This window comes from Pteropus alecto, unplaced genomic scaffold (assembly GCF_000325575.1).
Source record: "Pteropus alecto unplaced genomic scaffold, ASM32557v1 scaffold49, whole genome shotgun sequence".
Taxonomy (NCBI): Eukaryota; Metazoa; Chordata; class Mammalia; order Chiroptera; family Pteropodidae; genus Pteropus; species Pteropus alecto.
Genome location: NW_006443131.1, coordinates 101,715 through 113,999, shown reverse-complemented (window position 1 = coordinate 113,999; position 12,285 = coordinate 101,715). Strand labels below are relative to the sequence as shown.

At 49.6% G+C, this 12,285-nt stretch overlaps 1 protein-coding gene across 6 annotated transcripts; it reads left to right on the top strand.

The window, feature by feature from the left end:
* The first annotated feature begins 22 nt into the window (after positions 1-22).
* ZKSCAN8 (zinc finger with KRAB and SCAN domains 8) lies at positions 23-12,279 on the top strand. Of its 6 annotated transcripts, none has more exons than XM_015598312.2 (6): positions 23-95; positions 2,894-3,384; positions 3,998-4,139; positions 5,809-5,897; positions 6,177-6,300; positions 6,926-12,279. In XM_015598312.2, the coding sequence occupies exons 2-6, from the start codon at positions 2,968-2,970 to the stop codon at positions 7,885-7,887; spliced, it is 1,734 nt and encodes a 577-aa protein (XP_015453798.1). In that variant the 5' UTR covers positions 23-95; positions 2,894-2,967; the 3' UTR covers positions 7,888-12,279. The 6 variants fall into 6 exon arrangements, with proteins under 6 accessions (XP_015453798.1, XP_006923508.1, XP_015453799.1 ...); XM_006923446.3 differs by having other exon boundaries at positions 2,890-3,384; XM_015598313.2 differs by lacking the exon at positions 23-95 and adding an exon at positions 113-411 and having other exon boundaries at positions 2,890-3,384.
* Positions 12,280-12,285: the final 6 nt, after the last annotated feature.

The window sequence follows — 12,285 nt, the reverse complement described above, 5'->3', positions numbered from 1 at the left end:
GCTTCCCCCGCCCTCTCTCCCCGCCCCGCCTCCCGGTCCGGTCGCCCCCGGCAGCCTCCCCTCCCGGCCCGGCCCGGGCGGCGCCTGAACTCGCGGTGAGTGCTGCGCGGGCCCGGGAGTCCGAGAGGCGGCCCGGGCCGTTGGGACGGTCACGGGGCCCCGGAGGTGCCGGCGCAGGCCGCGTTCGCGTCCCCACAGTTTTTGCCAGGGAACCTTTTATGGGGGTTTGTTTTCTTCATCACTGACGGTCTCGTGCTGTTATTTGTATGAAAATGAGAAACCGCCCCCACGCTATCCTCTACACGACTGTTTCCACGATCTGAATTGTTTTGACGTAGCAATTTTGCATTTCCGTCACAGTAAAATTCCCATTTTTTAAAAAAAGATCTATTTTGCCTTTGGAAGCCCCAGGTAACCGTGGAAACCTATTTTTACCTTTAGGTTATTCTTTGTAGCACATTCAGAAAATGGTGGTGTGTTGACTTGAGTAATTGTACAAAAGAAACATTTCGGGGTAATGTAGAATTCAGCCCTCTTCAGAACACTTGACTTAGCTTATTAAAGCGAACTGAAGCAGAAGTCTGGGGACCCAGTAGGAGGGGCCCTGTTTCCAGAACTCGGGTCCTGCGCCAGGAATTTTTGCCAGGCAACGTCAACTGCCACTACCGCCTCTAAGAGCAATCTATTCTTCTGTCGTTTGATTAGTTAACTATGTTTATGCAGTAACCATTATTTTGGAAAATGCAAACGTTTTCAACTTCGGTTGTGGTTAATTGTAAAATGTGATATACGTTAAAACGTTCAGCTTGAGATAACTAAAGCACAGTATTGGCTTCACCTACCTTTTCTTGATGCTTAAAACCTGGAAAATATCTTTCTTGTTTTGTTTTATTTTCAGTTCCCAAACATCACAGATTATACTTAACTAGTATGCAAGAGGAACACATTTCTTCTTCATCCGTTGAAAAACAATGGTCTTAAAAGCTGAGTTGTGTCTTCAGTATTTCACTGAAGTGTTACAGTGTTTGAGGCCAGAGAAAGCCTCCAAGATTGACCTTTTTAACTTCCTAAGTCAGTAAACTTGACTGGGTGTTTTTGCAAGACAATGTAAGAAGCAGCCTTTGTCCAAAGGTTTTTACCCACCCAACGTATATGTGTATACACAGAATTGTTTGAGAGGAAGGTAGGTTGTGACTTGACTTTATAGTACATATCTTTGTGCTTGGTTAGTTATAGGCCATAATGGTCAAAAAACTTGTGCGACTGGAGAGGAAAGAGACCAAAAAATGGAAAATTAGCTACTAGAAAGAATAGTCAAGTTGGAGAATGGACGAGACTTGTTTGCTGATTTGGTATGACATGAGAACAAACCTGATAATTACATCACTTCCATCAAAGTTTTGCTGTTGAGGCTTTGTTTAGTAGTATTATGTAATATAGTATATTACTTAATGTAACACTTTAATGTACCACCTATAAAGTTTTTGAATGATGTGCTCTTGACATGGAAGTGTTTTATAGCTAGTATTGAGGAGGGCTGATTTTAAGACGGAAGGTGGCCAGTTCGGCAGTTAAAGATGAGCCTGGGCTTTAAGGAAATTCATAAGAAGACGTGACAAGACTGGCCGTGCAGCATCACATTCTAAACGATTAGAGCTCAGAACACATGTCCCGTGGTAATGAGCTTTTAAGTTTTTAAACTATAAGTAGCTATTTTAAGACGATTTAAGATTTTAATCAATTTTGATTGATTTTAAAAATATTTAAAAACCGTGGATGTAAATCTTGTCTGTTTAAGACAAAACCGATTACCCCTTATCTCAAACGCTCCACAAAATCTCGACCTCTTGGCCAGATTCACTCTTCCCTCCAATCTCACTATCCCAGGAAATCCCGCCTCTTCTCTGTGACGTCATCACCCATGAATTAAATCATCTGATGTTAATCATCATATTCAAACTGATCTCTTGCTCCTGGATTCTTCCTGCCTGTAGTTTATTCCCCAAACTGTTGTTCCTAGCCTTGTCTAATCAAAGGTAATTTTCGAGTTCTTTTCCTTTTCTCTCTATACTGTTTAAGTAGAGGCTCTTATCTTCCTGGAATTCTTGGGTGGGTGTAGGTCTGTGAACTCTACTGAAATTGAACTTAAACTTTTGTGCCCAAGGGCTTCTTTCTGTTTTTTTATTAGATTGTAGAGACTACAGACCACCCTCCTTCCACCCTCTCCCCTAACTCCCTGAAAGGCAGAGGCACTGCTCTGAGGAGTCACGTCAGAAACTATGCATGTCTGATTTTCTTTTTAAGCACTTGCCTCCGTCCCTTTGTGGACTGTGGTTTGCGGCTTTATCTCGATTTTGGCGTCTCTTGCCAGCTGCTCTTGGACGTGCTGCCTTTGGTCCCGTTCTCCGTTCCTGCGGTGCTGCCTTCCGTTATGTTTTATCCTGTCTATTGTCTGCAGTGCATACGAACATGGGATTCAACTTCCCTGCTTCAGGAAAAGGTCATTGCCACAAACAGTCTCTTGAGCTAGATTAGTCTCATCCGCTGAGGGACTGGTTACGAGCTGAAGTGCGTAGGAACAGTGCAGCTGGTGTAGCAGACACTGAACGAAGTTAAGTCAGCAGCACTGAGGGCAGCCAAGGTTAAATGCAGAATTTCAAAAGGACACAGTCTACCTGGTTTCTTGACTTTGTTTACCCACGTTCCCCATCTCCAAGGAGAGAAAGCAGAAGGGAGGTAGGTTGGCATGACAGAAGGCTAAGGGGCAAGGAGCTAATTCTGGAAGAGCAGAAAGGATCTCTTAACTGACTGAGGTCGGGAGCCTGTCAAGACGTGTCAGTGACTCACTGTGGCCGTCAGCTCCCCTGACTCTCGTTTCCTCTTCCTAAGAAAGTGCCCTCAAAGGGGAGGCTCTCCTAAAAGAACGCAGAAGTTGGGGACAAGTCCCCCGAGCGTCTCCGACCCCATATGGCTGCAGAACCGAGACGGTCTTTGGCCCGATCCCCAGCTGACCAGGCTCCCGAGGAGGATCTTGTCATTGTCAAGGTGGAGGAAGACCATGGCTGGAACCAGGACTCAAGTCTGCATGAAAAGCGTCCCCCCGGCCAAGAGCTGTTCCGCCTGCGCTTCCGGAAGCTATGCTACCAGGAGACACAGGGGCCCCGCGAGGCGCTGATCCAGCTCCGGGCGCTCTGCCACCAGTGGCTGCGGCCTGACTTGCACAGCAAGGAGCAGATCCTGGAGCTGCTGGTGCTGGAGCAGTTCCTGGCCATCCTGCCCACGGAGCTGCAGGTCCTGGTGAAGGAGCATCAGTTGGAGGACGGTGAGGAGGTGGTGACCCTGCTGGAGGACGTGGAGAGGCAGATCGACATACTGGGACGGCCGGTAAGTGGGCGGAGGTGTGCGTGCCGGGCCGGGGAGCCCGGGGAGCCGGGCGGGGCGCTGTGGGCGCCGTGGGCACCGCCGTGGGCACCGAGCCCCGAGCCCGCGTTTCTGTTGTGGTTGCAGGGGCGCAGGGCTCGTGTTTGTAGAGCTCTTTGCTTTTAGGGGATATAAATCCTCTTTTATCCTCGTACATCCCTGCACCGTGTTACTGTTCCTGTTTGCCAGATGGAAAACTGGTGCCTGGAGGGTTTAACTGACTTTCTCAGGGGCACCCGGATATGAGAGGCAGGTCTGAAACCACAGCTCAGGTTTCCTAGCTCCTTATCAAAAGTGTTGCCACTGAATCGCGCTGCTCTGTGTTTGCTGCCCCCGTCCTTCGCCTGCCTGGGGAGCGAGAGCACTGGTGCCAGGCAGGGTGGGGCGGCGCCCGCAGCTCCCTCCTTCAGCCTCAGCGCAGGTCAGCACCTCGTGCCCCTGACCGCTCCAGGAAGCAACCGGGGTCTGCCGCTCCCCTTCCCAAGCGCGTGTCCCTGGAGGTGTGCTCTCGGTCCCGCACGGCGCTCACCGCATTTCTCAGAGGGGTTCCCGTAACGCAGCTGTCCTGTGTTTCCAGGTCCCAGCTGGCGCACTTGGACACAGGGTCCTCTGGGAGGAGAGGCTGCCCTCAGAGCCCACGCCGGAGCCTGCGGATGCTCAGCCCCAGCCTGTGGCCGCCCAGCACACACCCACGGTGCTCCCGGGGCCGCAGGAGAGCGGTGAGGAGCCACGCTTCCCGGGGGCGGGGAGAGCGCAGAGGAGGGGAGGTCCCCCCCACACACACCTGTCAGGCTCCTGGAGAAGCCGTCCTTACCGACCAGGCGTGAGGCTCACTTTAAACGTCGATCTCGGACAGACTGTCAGTCCCAGGGCTAACTCATGAACAAGTCAAAGACTTTGGGGGTTTTTATGTATTCACGCAATTTTGTTACCCCGGTGTATTTCCAACAAGGCGTTTTTTGAGGTTTTGCTGGTATCTTCATGCCACTTTTTTTGTAAATAATTCAGTATGTGTTTCCTCAGACAGGGCGTTTTCCGTCACAGTCAGATGTATCGCTGATGCGATACTGATCTCGTCCATGCTTCGTGTTCATGTTTTGCCAGTTGTTCCAACAGTGACTGTTCTTCCAGAGTCCGGTCCAAGATGACAGCTGGCCATTATTTGTCCTGTCCTTTTAGTCTTTAATTTGGAATAGTTCCTCAGCCTTTCTTTGCTTTCGTGATCTTGATATTTTTGAAGAGTGCGGGTCAGTTATTTTGTAAAGTGGCTGCAATTTGGGCTTCTGTGATGTTTCTTCACATTTAGATTCAAGCCGTGTATTTGACAGGAACCCCCGGAAGTGGTGGTGTGTCCTTCTCAGGGCTCCAGTGGGAATTTGTCCTGCTGTTGGTGCTGGTATCTTTGATGACTTGGTTAAGGTTATTCTTGCTGGGTTAATTATTAAAAAGTTACTATTTTTTTCTTTGTAATTAATAAGTAATTTGTGGGGAGATTCTCTGGAGTCTGTGTAAATATCCTGGGCCTCGTCAGACTAGCATTCACTGATCTTCAAGTGATCACCGTGATAGTTAGAAATAAGTTTTCTATCATTCCTTCTACATTTATTTGTTTATCGTAATGGAGAGGGTTCCTTTCTCCCCATTTTATTTTATTATCGTATGGACTCACATGTTCATATTTTATCCCATAAATATTCTGTTGTCATCTTCATTTCACTGCCTCCCCAGAGAAGGCCCCTTCAGTCTGGCTCTTGTGTCCTTTTGACATCTTCCCATCATTTCTTAAGAACTCGCTTTCCTACAGAATGAGATGTTCTAGTCTCATCTCTCACTTGCCCTGCATTTCTTATTTTTTTAATTTATGCAGTTTATAGTAGTTCAGTAGAAGTGAATTTTTAATAGTTCCGAAGACGCATAGAAACATGTTCAATTACTAATACAATTCTTGTCTAAAGTTCTGAGACCCGTTGCCCGATTCTGGTATTGCGCTGTCTGATATCTCAAGGAAGCGGATACTGGCCATTCGGGGAGACGTTTCGGAAAGGTTATAGAGTTAGTAGAGTTGGATTGAGTTAGGTCCTCATTTTCAGTTGCCCAGAGACGGCCACCTGAAGAAACACTGTAACAAGCACGGGGTTCGTATTGGGCTTTGGTGGTGGAGAAGAAATTGTGAAACCGTTCCTGTTAGGGAAGGAGTGCACCTTGTCTTTTTGACGTGTAACTTCAGGCTGAGTGGGACATCAAAGTGCAGGTGTTCTGTGTGGACCCAGAGCCCAGGATACCAGCTTTTCATATGTAAATCTCTGGCGTGCATACCTGCTAATGGACAGATGGGTCAAGGCTGATCTCATTCACTGATCTCATTCACGGCTCCCTCTTCTCTCTCAGCCGGATCTGCTTCTCAGAGTCCCACTGCTTCCCAGAAAGGAAGTCCCGGAGACCAGGTGACAGCTACACTTCTAACAGCGGGCTTCCAGGTGAGCTGTGTTCCTTCCCACTGAACCCCGTGGCTGTCCTAGGTAGTGTCTGTGGTGCTCAACCAAGAACTTACCCCAAATCTTTTTGAACAGAGACAGATTGGTCCTTGATTCCCCCTTCTCCCTCAGTAAACCTGGTGCATTTTCCTCCTCCCAGCTCTTAGATCCCTTCACACAGTATGGTCCCAGCATTTTACTCTCTCAGTGGGTCTCTCTGACACTGTGTTTGAGCTGTGCGACAGTCCTCGTCCATCTCCAAATGGGCATCTTGTTTTTCAGACTCTGGAGAAAATCGAAGACATGGCCGTGTCCCTGATTCGAGAAGAGTGGCTTCTCGATCCATCCCAGAAGGATCTGAGTGGAGATAACAGGCCAGAGAATTACAGAAGCACGTTCTCCCTGGGTAAGGAGAGCTCTGATTACTGTCAGTTACGGTTTTTTGTTTGTTTTTATGTGCACTCGGCTGTGAGCTTCCTGAAAGACATAGTCGAGTTTGAACTTAGGATCCAAGAGAGAAATACAGCATTGAGACTTCTTGAAGTCTGAAATGAAAGTGATTTTCCAGGCCAGGCCTCACTCACCTCACATTCGTAACTGGGTATTGGTTTGTGTGCCAGTCGGACGTTGAAATCCTTTCGTGTTTTCTGAGTTCACTCTGCTCCCAGGCCCTGGAACATCTTTGCGTGGATGTCCCTCCCTCAGGGCCGTTATGCCCCTCCCTCTCAGCGACTCTTTGGTGCTTTTTTCCATTTTCGTCGCACTCGTTGGGTCTTATACTGGTTCTGTACCCCTTCCACTTCTCTCCGTCGATCCCTCCCCTAGCTTAGTTTCCCCTCCACCAACTTGTGCCCCTGTTGGCCTGTGGGCTGCTCCTGCCTCCCCGTTTTACGAAGGCATTTTGGAGATGGAAGCTCTGCATTTACGCGTAGCTGTTCCATGTGCATTTTCCTTTTGTCTTCAGTTCTTTTCTCCTAACATAAAGGACAGGAAGTGACATTGGCTTAACGTTTGTTACATTTTTATTTCAGGTGGTGAGACCAGGAATGAGAACAGGGAATTAGCTTCGAAACAGGTAATACCTGCCGGAGCCCACCCACATGGAGAGACGGCTGCCAAGTGCAACGGGGATGCTGTCGGGGGTCTTGAGCATGGAGAAGCTCGAGACCTTCTGGGCAGATTAGAGAGGCAGCGGGGAAATCCCACCCAAGAGAGACGACATAAGTGTGACGAATGTGGGAAGAGCTTTGCTCAGAGCTCAGGCCTTGTTCGCCATTGGAGAATCCACACTGGGGAGAAGCCCTATCAGTGTAACGTGTGTGGGAAAGCCTTCAGTTACAGGTCAGCCCTTCTGTCCCATCAGGACATCCACAACAAAGTAAAACGCTATCACTGTAAGGAGTGTGGCAAAGCCTTCAGCCAGAACACAGGCCTGATCCTGCACCAGAGAATCCACACTGGGGAGAAGCCGTACCAATGCAGTCAGTGCGGGAAGGCCTTCAGCCAGAGTGCCGGCCTGATCCTGCACCAGAGGATCCACAGTGGGGAGAGACCTTACGAGTGTAATGAGTGTGGGAAGGCCTTCAGTCATAGCTCGCACCTCATTGGACATCAGAGAATCCACACTGGGGAGAAACCCTATGAGTGTGATGAGTGTGGGAAAACCTTCAGGCGGAGCTCACATCTCATTGGCCATCAGAGAAGCCACACTGGGGAGAAACCCTACAAGTGCAACGAGTGTGGGAGGGCCTTCAGTCAGAAGTCAGGCCTGATTGAACACCAGAGAATCCACACCGGAGAAAGACCCTATAAATGTAAAGAGTGCGGGAAAGCTTTCAATGGGAACACGGGCCTCATTCAGCACCTGAGAATTCACACAGGGGAGAAGCCTTATCAGTGCAGTGAGTGTGGGAAGGCCTTCATTCAGAGGTCGAGTCTCATTCGACATCAGAGAATCCACAGTGGAGAAAAGTCTGAATCCATAGGCGTCTAGGAAGAAACTCGGGTCGTAGTGTGGGCATTGTTCAGCCTTAGAGAAACCACACGCACGTGAGAGGGCTTTCAGGGTACTGAAAGCGCAGGAAGTTTGTCCTCAGCGCAGCCTTCCGGAGGGTCAGAACCGGTGGCGGAGTTAGGACAGCCGTTCAGTGTTTGCGCCAGTGCCTTGATGCAGGTGGGTTAGTGTGACTGTCTTTGGGGGTCCTGATGGAGTGGAGCTCCGAAGGCCTAGTGTCTCCTGTAGAAGCTTAAAGTAGCAGTAGAGCGGGTTACTTGCTGGAGTGCGAAGCACTTAGCTCTGTCTTTTGGGTGAGTAGCTGTAGGTTTGAGAGAGGCGGCTCCTGGTTCCTCTGCCTCGTCCCGTCTCCTGTATCCCCGTCTCCGTGTACTCATAACCCTGAAGTTGCACTCATGCGGCTCACCTGATCGAAGCAGCCTCTGGGTGAGGTTTACGTTTGCGTGTAGCTCTCTGAGATCCCAGTTCTGTAGCAGTTTTTGCAGACAGTTAATGGATTTATGCTTCAGTGTGCATTTTATTTTATTCTGAGGTTCCTGATACTGGAGAGCCGTATCCCCACGTAGACTTGGAATGCTACATTTTTAACAGTATTTTTCTTCACATGTCACTTTGGCCCCACGGAGTCATTGACACCCATATGTACCCTTCAGCACACCCGGCCCCAGTGCCCATGTTAGCTAAGGACGTGGACGCGTTAGTGATGGTTGTGGGCGTGTGCAGAGAGCGAGGGGAGGGGAGGTCAGCCCGCTGCCCTTGGGCGTGGATGGTTGGACCTTTTGGTGACTCTGGCTGTCCTCTTCACTGTCCCGCTGTACACTGTGGTGCAAGTACGTGTTCACACTCTGCTACGTGTGGCATCACGTGGGAGGAAGGAGACAGGGACTTGAAGAAGAGTTAAGTCCCCACAGAGAACGTACACTTGTCCCTGTCGGCCCATCACAGTACTGCTCTCTGGCTCCTGACCAGGTGGTCTGTCGCTCTTGTCATGACCCTGGACCCCCTCCTTCTGTGGCCTCTGCACCTCACTCGTCATTCTCTTTTGGAGTCACCGTTAGCTATGCATGTCTACAGTGGCTGCCTCTCGAGCGCTTCAGCCCACGGTTCCTCGCTTCTGAATCCTGTAGTCCAGCCCACCGTCACCGGGCGCTGTGTTTCATCTTTGAGGCTTGCGGCGTGCTGCCAGGGGACTTTGCGTGGAGCAGTGAGGCTGGTTTAAAGGGACAGGAGAACTTAGCATCCACATGTGGGTTGGCCCTTCGATGGGGCGGTTGTGATTTAAAGGCCAGTAGACCTGTCGCTGCTCCAGATGTTCTGAACGCTCTCAAATCCCCTTTTGATAAACCATGCAAGAAACACGGTGTTTCTCTCGATTCACATCTCATTTTTGGCCGTTTGGTTACCCACTTATTCACTCGATTCGGAGTTGAGTCACTTTTGGCCATTTACAAAGTCATCTGTCACAGCTGGCACCGATTCCACTACACCTGCTCAGGAGAATAGGGTGTCCGTTCGGATGAAAACCCAGGAGCAGCACGTAACCGCTCAGTGACCGTTCTGAGCACGGACAGCACTTACCACGCAAGTTCCCTAAACACTGTTCTTCAAAATCAGTCATGAAACCTTACACCATAAAGGTCCACCTTTGGGATCATAAGTCCCTTCCCTCTAACATCCCTTCACCACCACCGTCGTCAAGGCTGCCGACACCTGTCTCAGCAAGTCGCTGGTCCCAGCTGTCATTTGTCGTCCTGGTTTCCTTGGTTAACTTTTCAAAACAGCGCTTTTCGTTGTCGTTCGTTTTCTTATTCTTCCTTTTGCTTCTCCCCACTCTTCTCCTTTTGGCTCATATGTTACCATCCCTAATTCTCTCATACTTGAAACTTCAAGTAACTGGAAAGTGAGAAATCTGGTCGTGTCTAGACCTTTGCTCTCTGTGTCAGTTGTGCCCTTACCCTTTGTGAGATTCTGAGGCCAGTGCTTCTTGGGTGCAGATGTTACATAGGATGGGCGCGTTGTCGGAGGGAGGACGCGTGTGTACACGTGTGTGTGTACACACACTCAGTCCCATATAGTTGAGACTTCTGTTATTTGTTTTCTCTCTCAATGGAAGCTCTTAGCAGAGCAACACACTGAAATGACTGTAGATGTCCCAGCTAACATCTCTTTGCTCAGAACAGCGCGCAGCCAGCCCAGTGTTTGACTTGGCGGAAGGGAAGAAAGACTCACTTGAAAGGGCAGCCTCGGAAATGGCCGGGGAGGGTGACGTGGTGGAGAAGGCTATTGTTCCTTTGGGGGTGTGAGTAGAAGCCCATTTTTGGTCTCCAGTTCTCACTTTCGGCATTAGAATATTGTTGATCGGTCTGTGTGACCTGATTTTGAGCTAACAGTGACATGCACGAAGTTCCTTTATCCTGCAGGTTCCATTTTTATGCTCTTCATTTGATGAACTGTTCATCAGTGCTGCCTTCTACCATCCTCAGCTTCCCGTGTTTGCACTCGGAATGACAAAACAGTTCCGTAACTCCTGCCATCCAGCATCGTCGCAGGAAAGGCCTCTTAGGTGTCAGAGGGTGTCTGCCTTGAGCAAGGTGGCCGTGCTGGAACATGGTGCTCGATTCCCATAGAGAGCAGTTAGCGCTGCTCGTGGTTCTGAGGCTCTAGATAATAATGGCTGATGTTTATTGAGCACTTACTGTGTGCCAAACCCTGTGTTAATTCTTTCTCATGCTGTGATCAATATGATTATATTCCCCCTTTTATAGGTGAGAAAGCTGAGGCTCAGGGAGTGGAATGAGTTAACCAAGATTACACAGCCGGTACACGTTAGAGCAGAGATTCTAACCTGCACATCCTGATCCTCGAGCCCGTGCTGCTGACCACTGTGACGCCGTGTCCCTGATGAACACCCTAACCCTGGGCAGCCGTTTCGGAGTGTTGTGTCCCTGGTTATAGGAGGTACTGGGGACAGGATCGTGCAGCATAGTGCAAATCCATTACAATTACTACAATTGGTTGAAAATGTCGTTTTGGTTTATAATGATATCTAAGTGTTGACACTTTTGATGCTTGATAGGGCTAGAAAACTAAACTGTGTAAATAAAACACGTTTAAAAGAGTAACTGGGAGGATAAAGCAGTAGCTTACATGTTCAATTACATTTCTCTCTAGACCGCCCCAGGGAAAGTAGAATTATGGAGGGAAAAGAAATATCGATGGGCCAGGCCAGGCAGATGGACACTTAGGGTGACAATAGTGAGTTAACCTACAGCATAAAAGCTGGAAAGCCTGTAATTTGCTGCCCATTTCCGTCTAGCGTTCTGTTTTTCTTCCAGCATTCATGATGTTTAAACGTCATCTGTTGTTCAGTCCTTTTCCTCAGTCTGTTTTTAAAACTTCTGAACTGTTTTTTTGTACTCAGCACTCCACTGAAATGTCCTCAGAGTCGCCAGTGGGTGAATATTAATGCCTTTCTCAGTTCTTGCCCTTCTTGATCTATGTTTCGTACTGGTGAATTTCCTCCATCTCAACAGTTCTCTTCTGCTTTGGCTCGTGGGACCCTTGATCATTTTCCTCCAGTTCCTAGCCTTTCTGTCCACACTGAGAATAGGTCCCGTGTCTTCATTTTACTCAGCACTTTTTCTGCTCTCACTCTTCTGCATTTTGATTGCTAACACTTACCTTTTGTTTTTCAGAAACTCAGTATTTCCCACCCTGTGTGTCATCTCTCGACAGCTCCTTACACAGCTTGGTTTCTGAGAACAGAAGCCACCCGGCTTGTCCCCCAGCCCCCAGTTCCCTTTTAAACAGGCATCGTGGCTCAGTGTTTGGACCCTGAGCACACTCGCCGCCCATCGTGTTTCCCGCCCCAGTCTCTCCGCTCCGCACGAACCGTGTCTTGCTTAGTGGTTGCAGTTCTCAGTTTTCGTTTTGAGGCTGGGTCGTCTTACTTTTCTGCCAACCCTTCTTAGCCCTCTGTGCAAATCCTTGTCGCCTGAGGCCCAGGTCACTGAAACCCTTCCTCTCCTGCTCCCTTGCTCTAGATCCCCGTCCCGTTCGCGGCCCCGGCCATCCTCCTCAGGCTCTATTTCCATGCCGTCTCGTTCTCCCTCAGGAACACCCAGCAGGTGACTCCGGTCAGAGCAGCGAGGCCACAGGTTCCCCGTGGCCTTGCCCTCCGCTTAGTCAGCCGCGTTCTCCAGCCTGTTCACCTTCAGCCAGCCGCTCACCCTTCCCGTGGCCTCCGGCATCGTCCGTGAGCCCTTGCTCTGTGCCTTTCTCTTGCTGTGCTTTTCGCTTAGGTTTCTCTTTGGCCCCAGCTCACGGTCATCACTCCCCTCAGGGCCTGGTGTCCTTTATTCCTTCTGGTCCCCACCC